This window comes from Malaya genurostris, chromosome 3 (assembly GCF_030247185.1).
Source record: "Malaya genurostris strain Urasoe2022 chromosome 3, Malgen_1.1, whole genome shotgun sequence".
Taxonomy (NCBI): Eukaryota; Metazoa; Arthropoda; class Insecta; order Diptera; family Culicidae; genus Malaya; species Malaya genurostris.
In genome coordinates, this window is record NC_080572.1 from 15087638 (window position 1) to 15101652 (window position 14015).

The 14015-nt window shown below is 40.0% G+C and overlaps 1 protein-coding gene across 2 annotated transcripts in view; it reads right to left on the reverse strand.

Annotated features, from left to right (window-relative positions):
- LOC131435327 (beta-1,4-N-acetylgalactosaminyltransferase bre-4) overlaps positions 1–14015 on the reverse strand; it is a 31389-nt gene that overhangs the window by 14175 nt on the left and 3199 nt on the right. Inside the window, exons 2-6 of one of the 2 annotated variants that reach the window (XM_058603086.1) lie at positions 2236–2462; positions 1653–2167; positions 1055–1601; positions 876–971; positions 665–791 (exon numbers count right to left, since the gene is read on the reverse strand). In XM_058603086.1, the coding sequence (XP_058459069.1) occupies positions 665–791; positions 876–971; positions 1055–1601; positions 1653–2167; positions 2236–2357 (1407 nt within the window). In that variant the 5' untranslated portion in view covers positions 2358–2462. Of the gene's footprint in view, positions 1–664; positions 792–875; positions 972–1054; positions 1602–1652; positions 2168–2235; positions 2485–14015 lie in introns of both variants that reach the window. The other variant, XM_058603087.1, reaches the window with a different exon arrangement.

Below are 14015 nucleotides of genomic sequence, written 5' to 3' on the forward strand. Positions count from 1 at the left end.
ACTGAACGAGAAAATTCCGTGGATCCATAAATGTTTATACATACGCAATGATAATTTATAAGGCGCTAGGCCACTTATAGCAATGGGTTTACGAAATCAATTTGGAGTAACTGTGTTTGTTACACGACTTATGCAACATGTTCACGTTCCAGAACTAGGATAGTTATTTTTTCTGCATACACAAACAACGACAGAATTTAAGACGTCGTTAAGCAAAAATCGGACTATTGCAACTTAGTTTAGAAAACCTAATTGAGAATGCAAGAACCGTATAGAAAACCCTCATTAGACTGCAGTCAGTCGTGCATCAGTTGCTATAATATTTCATTGTTTTCCAGATGAAGAGTTGAAGAATTCATATATCATACAAGCAAATGGCGTGGAAAGGTAAACGTCGGAACGATATGAATTAGTGGTTATAGAGAATAAAACTGAACAATCAAAAATTGCAGCTAGTTAGTGAATTCAGATCGGACAATATTCGTCCACGCAAAAGTTTAACGATAGAAATATTATAGCAAAGAGATTATCATTTCATCGTAATAGCAAATAAAAATATAGATCGGGTACTAAAATAATAATAAGAATTATGGATACAATTATAAAATTATACTAAGAAACAACAGAGATTGCAGGGTGTGAACTAAATAGCATATCAACTTACATCTGGTGATAGTTCGACGTGGACCCATGTAAACAGTGGCTTGCGGATTAAGTTGACTAGGCGGTAGTGTAGGGAGTTCAATCCATCACTGTCGTAACGTTTCGCTCCAGTGGAAAGCTTCTCGTACCTACAAAAATGCATGAACAACATCACGTGATGAGACGAGACAGTTTAACCTTTCAATATGAAGCAACAATGTTTTGAATAGTACCTTTTCGGGTTGGCCTTTTCCTTCTTGTGGCTCAGCATGGTATAGCGTGCTATATTGATTGGGTAGCGTGCAATGTGAAAGCCAACGTGTTTCAGTCTATTGGGGAAGGCAATCGAGAAAATACGAAAAGTAATTAGTGTTTTTGCATTGATTAGCAGGCAGTTTGAGGTTTACTGTACCTATTGGACATATCATCGTCCTCGCCACCCCAACCCCAGAATAAGTTGGAAAATCCATTCACTGTACGGAACTGCTTCACGGTCATTGCCGACACGCCACCGAATATAGTGCTATAGGGAAGTTTGAAACCGAACGTATCGACCGCCACGGACATGTGTCGCGGTTGATCCGGACAAGTGTAAAGATTTCGATCATCCAGCGGCAGCAGGTCTACGTCGTGAAATACCATACAGTCCCAGTTTTTCTGTTTCATAGCTTCCACAAAACCGATGTTCATCAAGGAGGCTCGATTGAAGGATGATCCGGTGGATTGTTCCACGATGTATATTCCGTACTCCAGCTGTTGTTTCATCAGAAACGGGTGGATATTCTTCAGAAATACTGGCAGATGTTGTTCCCGATCCCTGTAGGGGACGATAATTGCCACTCGATCCCTGGCGCTACATTCGCGTGGAGTGTACTGACCACCAGGTTGTAGTTTTGGAGCAAATTTTTGCTCCACCAATGTTGTGCTTTCATACGAAACATCCACTTCGATTGGTCCATCTAAAATATATTAGAATGTATAACAAACCATTTTTTTTAAAAAGATCTCACCTAAATTTGGCGGTATTGGGGGACAGCTATGTTGTCCCCTTTTTCGCACTAAACCATGGATGATACCAGTATCACTGTCTATGTGCATATTGGTTTCATTCAGCTGGTGAGTTGTCGAAATATTAACATCAAACATGCTATTGCTTTTATTATTTCTTTCGAGATTCGAATTGTTACTGTCTACACTAGTGGAATTGATACCGTTGTACGACACTGCTATAGACGGTAAATTAGATCCTGTACTCAATAGCATTGCTTTGGGAGTTAAGCTCGTTTCATCCGTTAGAGAAGATTCGTTGAATTGTGGTTGAGATTTCGATTCGTTGAGATTCAAATTTGTGCTTAAGTTTGTTGTTTCCGATTGCTGTCCGTTTCGACTGATTGTGGGTAATATATTTCTGTGATCATTAGTTTTGTTGTGGGTTCCATTGGTGCTGTGATTGTTTGGTTTTTGGTGCTTTGACTGAACAAGTCGCTCGGAACTGGTTCTTGTGCGTTTTGGCCACTGGGTTGTGCTGCAAAAAAAAATCAATAATTATTAGTCATACAAAGTTTGGCGAAGAGAGCTGTCGAATAAACTCACTCCATTCGAGGCAATCCTATTGGTGTGGAGTCAAACCATGACGCGAGCAAATTAAGTAAAATCAGCAGAAATCCAAGCACCAACGCCGCCTTGATAACGTGCGCTCGGCTGCACGATGCCATGGGGCCATTTATGAATGCCGGCTCTTGACGCTGTGTAGGACGATTTTGTCACACAATTCCCTCAGGTTTGGGTTGACCTCAACTCAAACTATCGCGGTTGGACATCTAAAAGTGTGAATAGAGAACACTACCAAAATCAATGTTGGATCTATATTTAGACGTCCTAATGACGTATAAGAATTTCATTAGTATTTGACTGCACTAATGACATGATAAATGAATTGTTCGATGTAGTCCTGCGGGCATTGTCTATACGTATGTAGGTATACGCTACCTAAACATTGTTTGTTTTTTAATTACTGTACTATATTTTAGACACAAGTCAGAAACGTGTGATGTGATGTGATGTGAAGTGAAGCCACCATCAGTTCAAGGACTTGCCAGTGGATGCGGGTAGACTTACAGTAGCCCCGATATGACTCATCCATTCACCTTCTTACTATAGCTGTTACCGAAAAGCGAACAAAAAGGGTTGGGCGGATACGTAAGTAGAGTCACTTACTCGTATTCCGCGGAAATAAAAGATGCTCTTCCAACCATAATATCCAGTGCATGGATGAAGCATATCGCTATACATGCTTGAACCCGCCTGATGGTTTGTTTGAGAAGGGCGCGTCAGACTCATGTCAAACCTTCAGAAGGAAACAAGTTTCCTTCAAGTGACTTGGGCTGGCTATCCACAATCCCTCGTCCAGTCATCAATTCGTCCGATCCCCTGATGCTCCCTCCTCTTTACGCCCCCGTGCAAAATGTTTTATATTGATAAATACAATGAAACATAGTGTAATGAAATTAATATAACATAAAATTATATAATAGATTACAAAATAATATAATATAACATAATATAATATAATATATTTTAATTAATTATAATATAATACAATATTTAGACACAAGTCAGAAACGTGTTCACAAACAACATGAACATTGTAGTATTATATTTTCCAAGGCATTTCTTATTACGAAACGTGATTTTTTCTCCAAATACACATAAACCTATTGCTCAAACCAATCCATTGATTATTGTTTGTTTAGGAAATGATGATTTTATTAGTATTATATTGGTCTAAATTGATTTTTTTAATTGGCAAACCGTTCTCTGTAATCACTAATGATGATGAGGAAATTTCATGAGTTATCATTGAATATAATTGTTGTCCCTTCGAATCACGCGTCTCTATATAAAAAACAAATAAAAAGTTACTCCTATTTCCCATAGAATCATCACATGATTACATAATGACTTCATTGATTACCATTTCTTCACGTTCGTCTTCGACTCATCAGTGCTTAGAGCAGTTCCAATTGAACTGCCATTTCCGTGAGGGGACCGTGAGGGGTAATCTGGTATGATTTTGCAGATAAAGCACTCAATTGTTCTCGTATTTTCCCCCAGGAAATACGGTGAGTGCTCTCTAGACTTCACAGAACGGAGAGCCTCAGTGGAGCTGAGATTGTCGATACAATGAAGTAGTGATCTGTGGACAGAGTGTCAATGATCTCAAGGGTATACTGAATTGCAGCTAGCTCTGCGACGTAAACTGAAGCCGGATCGCTGAGTTTATAGGAAGCGGTGAAATTTTCATTGAATGTATCGAAGCCAATAGGATCTCTTGAGGGCGTACAGGATCCGGGATTCCATGAATTTCTTATTTCATGGATGTGTCGAAAAACACAGTAGAATTAGAAGTATCCACAAAATAAGCACGGTTGGGAACAAACGAAGAAGGATTTATATTCTTAGTCATGTAGTCAAAATACACGGACATAAAACGGGTATGTGAATTAAGCTCGACAAGCTTTTCATAGTTTTCAATTACCATCGAGAACGAAGGAAATTGATTATCTGTAGGCATTTTCGTTTCGGATACCTAATGTGACATCCCCAGGTACCTTTGGAGTCGAACCAGGCCCCGAGATATTTAAATGAGAAGGCCTGAGCTATGGTTTCACCCTTTAGTTGAAGCTGTACTAGTGCTGGTTCTCGCTTCCTTGAAAATACAACCAGCTCAGTTTTCTCCGTAGAGAATTCGATACTCAGTCGAAGAGCCTATGTTGATAAGTTGGCAAGAGTATCTTGTAACGGTCCTTGCAGATCGCCCGCTTTGGGTCCTATAATGGACACAACGCTGTCGTCGGCAAGTTGTCTTAGTGTGCAGGATGTGTTGATACATTCATCAATGTTGATTACGTAAAAGTTGTATAAAAGGGGACTCAAGCATAAGCTCTGAAGAAGACCCATGTAGCTGAATCGTTTTATCGACAAATCACCATGCGCAAAATGCATGTGTTTCTTGGACAATAGATTATACAAAAAGTTGTTCAAAACTGGTGAAAAACCATGCTGATGCAACTTCTCAGATAGAACGTTAATAAAAACTGAATCGAATGCACCCTTGATGTCGAGGAAAACTAATGCCATTTGTTCTTTACGAGCAAATGCCATTTGAATTTCTGTTGGGAGCAACGTTAGACAATCGTTCGTTCCTTTTCCCCTGCGGAACCCAAATTGTGTACCTGAAAGCGATACATTTGTCTCGACCCAATTGTCTAGACGGAAGAGAATCATTTTCTCCAACAATTTCCGAATACAGGAAAGCATAGCAATCGGCCGACACGAATTGTGATCGGAGGCTGGTTTCCCAGGTTTTTGAATGGTGATAACTCTCACTTCTCTTCATTCATGTGGAACAATATTACCCTCGAGGAACTTGTTGAATAAATTCAACAAGCGCCTTTTGGCAGAGTCAGGCAGATTTTTCAACAAGTTGAATTTAATTCTGTCTAACCCCGGGGCTCTATTGTTACATGACAAGAGCGTAAAAAAGAACTCTACCATCGAAAACGGTGTTTCGATTGTATTCGAAGTCGTAACGCGGGATATTTTCTGTTCCGGAACAGAATCGAGATAAACTATCAAATATCCAGCGGTTGGAATATTCCTCGCTTTCGTTCGCGGGATATCGATTGAGCATGGGTCGGGCCGTATTCCAAGAAGTGCTCATCGCTGTTTCTCTCGTTGATCCGTCAACAAACCTTCGCCAGTAACCGCGTTTCTTAGCTTCAATCAGCCTTTCATATGAAATTCTACCGCCGCGTATTTCCGATAATTATCTGGGATCCGTTGCTTCTGAACGGTATGAAGGCTGAGGCTTTTTTCGTTTTCAGCTCTGTATACTCTTCCTCCGGAGGAAGCTCCTGTGATGTTTCTAGTCTCTCAAATATCGAGCTCGTGTAACATTTTCAATCATTGTTTTGTGTAAAATCGTACGAAACATTGATTGTTTCCAATGGTCTTACACGGTTGGCGATAGAAACCATGATCGGCAAGTGATCGCTACCGTGAGGATCACAGATTACCTTCCACTTGCAATCTAACTGTAGCGAAGTCGAGCAAAGGAATAAATCCAGCGCACTTGGTTGTGCTGGCGGTCTAGGGTTCCGTGTCATTTCTTCCGTGTTTAGAATTGTCAAATTGAAGTTGTCACACAGATCTTGGATTAACGAAGAGTGGTTATCATCATATAAGCAGCCCCATTTTGTACCATGCGAGTTAAAGTCCCCTAAAACCAACCGCGGTGAAGGAAGAAGTTCTATGATGGCTGCAAGCCGACGATGCCCTAACGAGACTCTGGGAGGAATGTAGATAGAAGCTATACCTAGATCTTTGCCTTTAATATTAATTTGGCAAGCAACAACTTCAATTCCCGGTGTCGAGGGGAGGTTAATACGATAAAATAATTAGTACTTTTTGATCCCTAAAACTACCCCTCCGTAAGAGTCTTCTCGATCCAGGCGGATTATGTTGAAATTATGGAAGTCGCGGTTGATGTTAGATGTCAGTCAAGTTTCACTCAAGGAGAATACATCGCAGTGTGTATTAAGTGTTTGAAAGAATCAAGTTTTGGGATGATACTTCTGCAATTCCACTGAAGCACAATGATCATATCTTCAATTCTCATTCGTAAATTATCCATCAAATGATACGATCGCTACAAGTAGGAGCCTTACTGTTGGCAGTAGATCAGTTAGGAGGCTTTTTAGAGGATCAGTAATATTGAAGGCTGTTAATATCCAGTCCACGATATCAGAAAATTTCAATAATCCAGCGTTTGTTTGATTTTCTGGTTGTGATTTGGGGTCAGTCGGGATTTTTGATGCCCCTGAAAGTGCTGGGTACACCGTATGATCTCTAAGTTTTTTGAAACCAGGAGGTGTTTGCTTCGGTTTTGAGTCAGCACTTTTCGTTTTTGTTTGATCATTTTGTGACGAAGAGGACAGTCTGAGGCCTTTACGAGGAAGTTTAGGAAAAGCCAGATTATGTTTTTTCCTGCTTCCTTCAACCTGCGTATAGGAAGGGTTTTTCGCCTGGGTCGTCAGAGGTATCCTCTTCAATTGTGCAAACAGTTTCTCAGGGTTCGATTGAGTGGTTCTTTTCAAGATTTCCGTTTAGAGCGTTCTTTCACGGAACGCTTCAATTACTTCGCACGCTGTATGTACGTATGACACACCGATAGTTCATGAGGTTCCTCCCCGCAGTAGAAACACTTTTCATGTGCTTTTCTGAAGAGTTTGTCTTTATGAGCCGCTCCACATTTGCCGCATCGCAGTTTGTTGCAATAATAGGTTACCGTATACCCTAGCTGTTTACAGCTTGTACAGTGCATCACCCGCGGTACATACAGCCGAACAGGTAGACGAACTTCACTCACTACCAAATAGTATGGAAGTGCTCCAAAATTTTCACTGGCTGAAGATCGGGGTTATTGAAACGGCCTACCCCGTCCTTCATCAGATCTTCGATCGTCAGACTTTCGTCACGGACCACACCGTCGATCTCCACCATATGAGACGGGACGTACACGCGATACTCCTTCGTGAACAACTCGCTGGTAGCAATCTCGTTTGCTTGCTTCAGGTCGGACACAACAACGCGTAACTTGTTTGGCGAAACCTTGTCAATAGATTTTATTGCCGAGTAATGCTTTGTCAGGTCCCGGGCAATATTCAGGATTCTGAGAGACTTCGATATGGGCCGGAAGTATACCACTCACGGATCCCCCTAAGCCATCGTCTTGGTAAACTTTTCGACGAGGGGGCAATATCTCAGAAGGAGGAATCGGAGGAGGAGATGGCGGCATCTCCGATTCAGAGTCGGTTTCTAAACGTTCTTCGTTCATTGAAACTTCGCCTTCTTCCGAGACACCTCCACTGTCACAATTTTTCATATTGTTTTTAGTATGGGAGTACAGGAGTGTGTTCACTTCGAACATTCGGTTACGAATGCGTCAGCAGTTCGACATAATCTGCTGATGCACTGATGAGTCGAAGACGAAACATAAACATGCGTTAGTATGATACAATTATACCTTTTATTTGAATTCAACTTTGTGAGAATCGGTCCAGACATCGTCGGGAAAATCGAGTGCACATTTTTCGTCACATACACACACAGACATTTGCTCAATTCGTCGAGCTGAGTCGAATGGTATATGATATTCGGCTCTCCAGGTCTCGGTTAAAAAGTCGGTTTTCACAGTGATAGACTTTCTATATGAGAAAGGCAAAAATGAACAGATCACAATGAATTAAATGTATGAATTGATAGCGAACCTCCCGACAACCGGCTGTCCAGAGTTTTACGAGTTTCGGAAGTAACATTTTAGTAGGAAGCATATATTAATACAAAACACGATAGACTTGCAAAGTATTCTCGGTAGGCTAGAAGCTAAACTTAGTAGAAGCCTTTGAGTAGTCAAAACTCGTTCAGGGTAAAAACATGAAAAAATATATTTTTTATCAGTATCGAACGGGGTAAACAGATTAAAAAAATGACATGTTAGTGCAACTATGTGAGGAAAACCGCGAAAAATGTTACCACAAAGACGGGACTCGAACCCGTAGTTAACTCCTAACCGGGGAAATTGCTTTACTAATTCAACTATCCTGCATATGAAAACACATGAAGAGATAGCCCAGTTGATTAGAAGACGCCAAGCATGCTTCGCTTTACTTGGGCACCACAGCATTCAATTACAGTCCTATTTCTATGGAAACACATTGAACAGTAATTCAACACACACCGCATTATATTACCAATCTTCACTTCTACTTTCCCATTTTATTTGAGATTTTGTTTTTGTCTACTCTTTGCTGCCCTCGGTTAGGAGTTAACTACGGGTTCGTGTCCTGTCTCTGCGGTAACATTTTTCGCGGTTTTCATCACATAGTTGCATTCACATGTCATTTTTCCAATCTGTTTTCCCCGTTTGATACTGATCTAATTTAAAACTAGCTCAAGACGACTCTACGTCTTAACAAGACTAAAACACATCATATTAACTTGTTTTAATCCATCTAGTGGTGTAATGATGCCTTTTTCATATCAATAATACTATCATATATAATACTGTGGTATACTTCCAAAGAATTATCTTCGATTCTCTATTTAAAAAAAATCACGTTTTTTCACCCTTTTAAGTGATTATATGAAATTTTTAACACAATAAAGGGTTATTTTCTGAATCGGAAGTCTGATCCGGTTGGAATTCAGGAATTCCGTCGTGGATCACAGGACCTTTCTTATGAACCTAAGGTTGTAAAAATCGCTGAGAAAAATAAGTAAGATCCATTTGAGAAAATAATATTACTATTTCCGGTGGCTCCGGAATCGGAAGCCGGGAACCAGAATAGCCGGAGTCGGTTTGTTTGTTTATATACTGATAGTAACTAACGATTGAAGTAGTCTTGAGGCCAGCTTAGATTTTATTTCGTTTTTTGTTTTGCTGCTCTAAGTGACGGTATAACATTTTTGACATACTTTGGTTTGTGTAAGTTTGTGAAAATCATCCAACATCTTTGAGAAAAGATAAGTCAAAGAAACGTTATATACACACATACGCTCACACAGACATTTAACGTACTCGACGAAATGAGTCGAATAGAATACATGACACTCAGCCTTCCGGGCCTCGGTTCGAAAGTCGGTTTTCACAGTGATAAGAAAGGCAAAAAAGATATTGCATGTTATTAATCGCTACTCAAAGCAGCTTCGTATATACGTTTTCTTGAGATTTCATTGATTTCTATGGAAGTTTAACTGAAAAATTCTTTATATTAAACAATCAAATTTCATTCAATCGGAAGGTTCCACGAGTCTGTTTGTAAACTCAAATAAAAATTCACGTTCGATTCACATGAAAAATCACGTAAAATGGTTTTAAATGTCAAATTGAATATTTTACGTGACGAAAATGAATGTTATACGAACATCCCCTAAAATGAATAGTCATCACATAAGGTTTACGTGAATTTACCAAACGTCAAACAATCTACGTTAATTTCCATTGTGAAAAACTCGATTTTGAAAATGGCGAACAGTGACCCTCAAAGTGTAAGTAGAGTAAACATTTGCGAGAAATGGTATTTAATTACAATTTTTAACTACATCGACCGGACCATTCCAGTATGAAAGTTTCCATGTGTTCGACTGGACCAAGAAGTGTGCACGCTCCTGCCGAATGCTTAAAATAGGCCGTTGATCCACCGAAAAACGAGTTCAAAATCGGCATGAAGCTAGAGACACTGGAACCATTCGACTTCGGCTGGATGACAGTGACAACAAAAACGATTTCTGGAGGCTTGTCGATTTGAGATACCGCGACGTTATTAGTCGCTTTTTAAGCTATTGATATTATATGCTAATTTTCTGAAATAAATGTTTTATTTTTCATGGTATTTTCCATTTCATAGATTTTTATAAAAATCTGTAATCTCCCTTTTGACTTCAACCAATATATAAAATAGTAATTCTCTGCTATCTAAATTTGATATGAACTGATAGGTGACTGTGATATGAACAGTACATTACATTTTACCTATGAAACACGTAACTGTTACTGGATCATGCATTAAACAGCTTTTAAATGCCAGCCCATTAAAACCTACGTGAAAAGTAGGGTGGAACATATTCACATAACTTTTCACGTAACTATAACATGATTATTATTTTGAGTGTAGATACATGATAATAGTTCAGTGCAGTCAACCGCAAATGCAAAATTTATGGAGACATTTTTGGATATCGATTTAGTTCCATGGTACCAACACTGGTACGCGGTGCAGATTGTATTGGATGCCACTGCAGATAATCAATTTGGCATTGGGTTATTTTTCTGTTTCCGCTTCCTAACCAACGGAAAACTGCTGCAGCTTGTGTGATTACACAGGTAGTTGTGTCGGTATTTCGGTCACCAAGCGATGCTATATTTGTGATCTGTAGTAGGACTTTTCGATTGGCTTGCATCATATTGAAATAAATATGTGACTTTGTTGATTTATGACAGTCAAGGGCTCTGTGGATGCATTTCTTGGCAAGCCGGTGGTTGTATTTTGCGTTCCATGAAAAAAAAATTCCTCATTGCTTAGTTTCGTTACACATTTTTGCATGATATGATGCTAATATTGATTTATGAGCTTAAATGAGCCAAAAGCACACTTAAGCACGTTTTTCTCATTCATAGGGAATCGAAATTGATTGGTACTATCTGTGATAGAGTGTCATACGAAAATGCAGAAATAATGAATGACCTATTTCTAAAGTTTTATAGCATATAGTGAAATCGTTTCTAGGAAGATGATTTGTCTATAAGAATATCGAGCAGTGATTTCATTTTGTTTAAAAAAATCTTGAATGGTTTGAAAAAGAATTGAGTTCAGGAATTTAATTTAGAAATCAGGTTTGGAGTCGAGATCTAAAATTGTGTTGCAGAATCCAGATCTGAAATTCATATCTTGAGTTGTGCTAACGAATTCTGAAGTTGAATTCCTGATATGTGCCTGACTTCCTTAAAACCGTCATCCGAGAGCGAAAAAGGCAAACAAGCTTGATGAGCTTGTTCCAAAAAAATACACTGGAAAAAAGTTAAACACTTTTTAAGAATCTAAAAATCAACTGAATAAATCAATATTTCATAGACATCACACAAATCAAATGATCAATAAAAGTGATTTTATGTTTAAGTTTAAAATAAAATTATGATGAAAAAAACTAAGAGCGCCCTTTAAGTTTGTTTTTGCCTTTCTCATATAGAAAAGTTATGCAACCACTGTCAAAACCGACTTTTGAACTGAGGTCCAGAGGGTCGAGTGTCATATACCGTTCAACTTAGTTCGTCGAGTACGCAAAATGTCTGTATGTGTGTATGTATTTGGATCCGACTTTCGGTTCCGGAACAACAGAGTGATTAGTGAAAAAATCCTATTTCAAATTATTTCCTCACTTTTCTAAGAGATGGCGTGATCGATTTTATCAACCTCAAATGAAAGGTCTCTTAGTCCCAAACAAAACTGAAATTTCATCAGAATCTGACTTCCGGTAACGGAATTATAGGATAAAATGTGTTAAAAATTTGATACCGTCACTTGAAGCGGTGAAACAAAAAACGTAAATCTATTTCTAATCTGGCCTCAAAACTACTCCAATTGGTAGCTATTATCAGTAGACAGTTTTCCTACTCCAGAAGCATCGGAAATAGTGGTTAAATATTTCAAAACGGATCTCACTAACTTTTCTCGGCGATGGCTTGACCGATTTGTACCAACTTAAAACGAAAGGTCTTATATTCTCATATTCCTGAATTTCGACCGGATCCGACTTCCGGTTCCGGAATTACAAGTCAAGCTATATTTTAACAATGTATATCGTCACTAAACACGGCGAAGTAAAAAACGTAAAATAATTTCTAAACTCGCCTCTAAACTATTTCAATCGGTAGTCATTGTCAGTAGACGGCCAAACAAATTAATTGCGGTCTTCCTGGTTCCCGGTTTTCAATTAACCGAAAATTGTAGCCATAGATTCAAAAATGAAATCTCTCTAAAATGGCAAAATTCCAATGTATTTACAAACACTAGGTACGAGGTTATCGAATCGAGGAAATGACTGGTTTGACTGCAAATGCCAGTAGTTGGTCGAAGAGAAGAATGTTGCAAGGAGAAGAGCAAACAAGGAATAATACAGACAGGCGTGGATCAGACAGAACTCGGTTTTCCGGAGAAAAAACCGCAACCAGGAAGACCAAGACCGCGACGCTATGGTACTGCTGTACCGCGCAAATGATACACGGAAGTTCTACGAGAAGGTGAACCGCTCACGTAGAGGCTACACACCATAGGCCGAAATGTGCAGAGATACCAACGATAACATTCACACGAACGAAAGTGAGGTGATCGACAGGTGGAAGCAGTACTATGACGTGCATCTGAATGGAGAAGCGCAAGGTACAGAGAACGACACAGGAATCAATCTGGGACGACAGATTCCCAGCACCTGATCTGTAGGAGATAAGAGAGGGGATATGCAAGCTGAGGAACAACAAAGCCGCGGGCAATGACCAGTTACCACGCGAGATGCTCAAACATGGAGGAGAGGCACCGGCTAGAGCGCTGCACTGGATGATTTCTAAGATTTGGGAGGAGGAGATTCTACCGCAGGAATGGATGGATGGAGTGGTATGTCCCGTCTACAAAAAGGGTGATAAGCTAGATTGTTACAATTACTGCGCAATCACATTGTTGAACGCCGCCTACAAACTACTCTCCCAAATCCTTTGCCGTCGTCTATCACCAATAGCTAAGGAATTCGAAGGGCCGTACAAAGCGGGATTTACTGGAGCCCGCGCCTCTAAGGATCACATATTCGCGATACGACAAGTAGTCCAGAAGTGCCGTGAATACAACGTACCCATGCATCACCTATTTATTGACTTTAAAGCGGCATACGACACAATCGATCGACAACAGCTATGGCAGATCATGCACGAATACGGTTTTCCGGATGAACTGAGGTGATTGGCCAAAACAACGATGGATAGAGCTATGTGCTACGTCCGAGTATCTGAGACGCTATCGAGTCCCTTCGAATCTCGAAGAAAGCTACGGCAAGGTGATGGACTCTCTTGTATCTTGTTTAATATTGCTTTGGAAGGTGTGATTCGAAAAGGGGCACGATTCTCCGAATGTCGGTACAGCTTTTTGGCTTCGCTGACGACGTTGATATTGTGACACGTAACCTTGAGAAAATAATGAAAATTATCATCGGACTGAAAGCTGAAGCTTGGCGTATCGGACTGGTCATAAATGTGTCAAAAACAAAATACATGAGAGGGAGAGGCTCTATAGAGAAGAAATACTATGCCTCCACGAATATTGAAAGAGGGTGACGATATCGAGGTGATTAACGAATTCATGTATTTGGGCTTACTGGTGACTGCCGATAATGACCAATAGAAATCGAGCGTACTTTGGACTCAGAAAAATTCTTCGGTCGAGAAAAGTACGCCACCGCCAACACTCATTAGACCGGTTACTCTCTATGGCCACAAGACCTGGATTATGTTAACAGTGGGCCAACGCATCCTCAGTGTCTTTGAGAGAAAAATGCTGAGGACCAGGCGAGGTGCAGATGGAAGACGGAACTTAGAGCGGCGTATGAATCACGAATTGCAAAAGCTGCTGGGAGAACCACTCATCTTACGGACAGCTAAGATCGGACATCTACGATGGGCTGGGCATGTCATTAGGATGTCGGACGATAATTCAGTGAAAACGGTTCTTGACCTAATCCGACTGGGACAAGACGAATAGGAGCGGAAC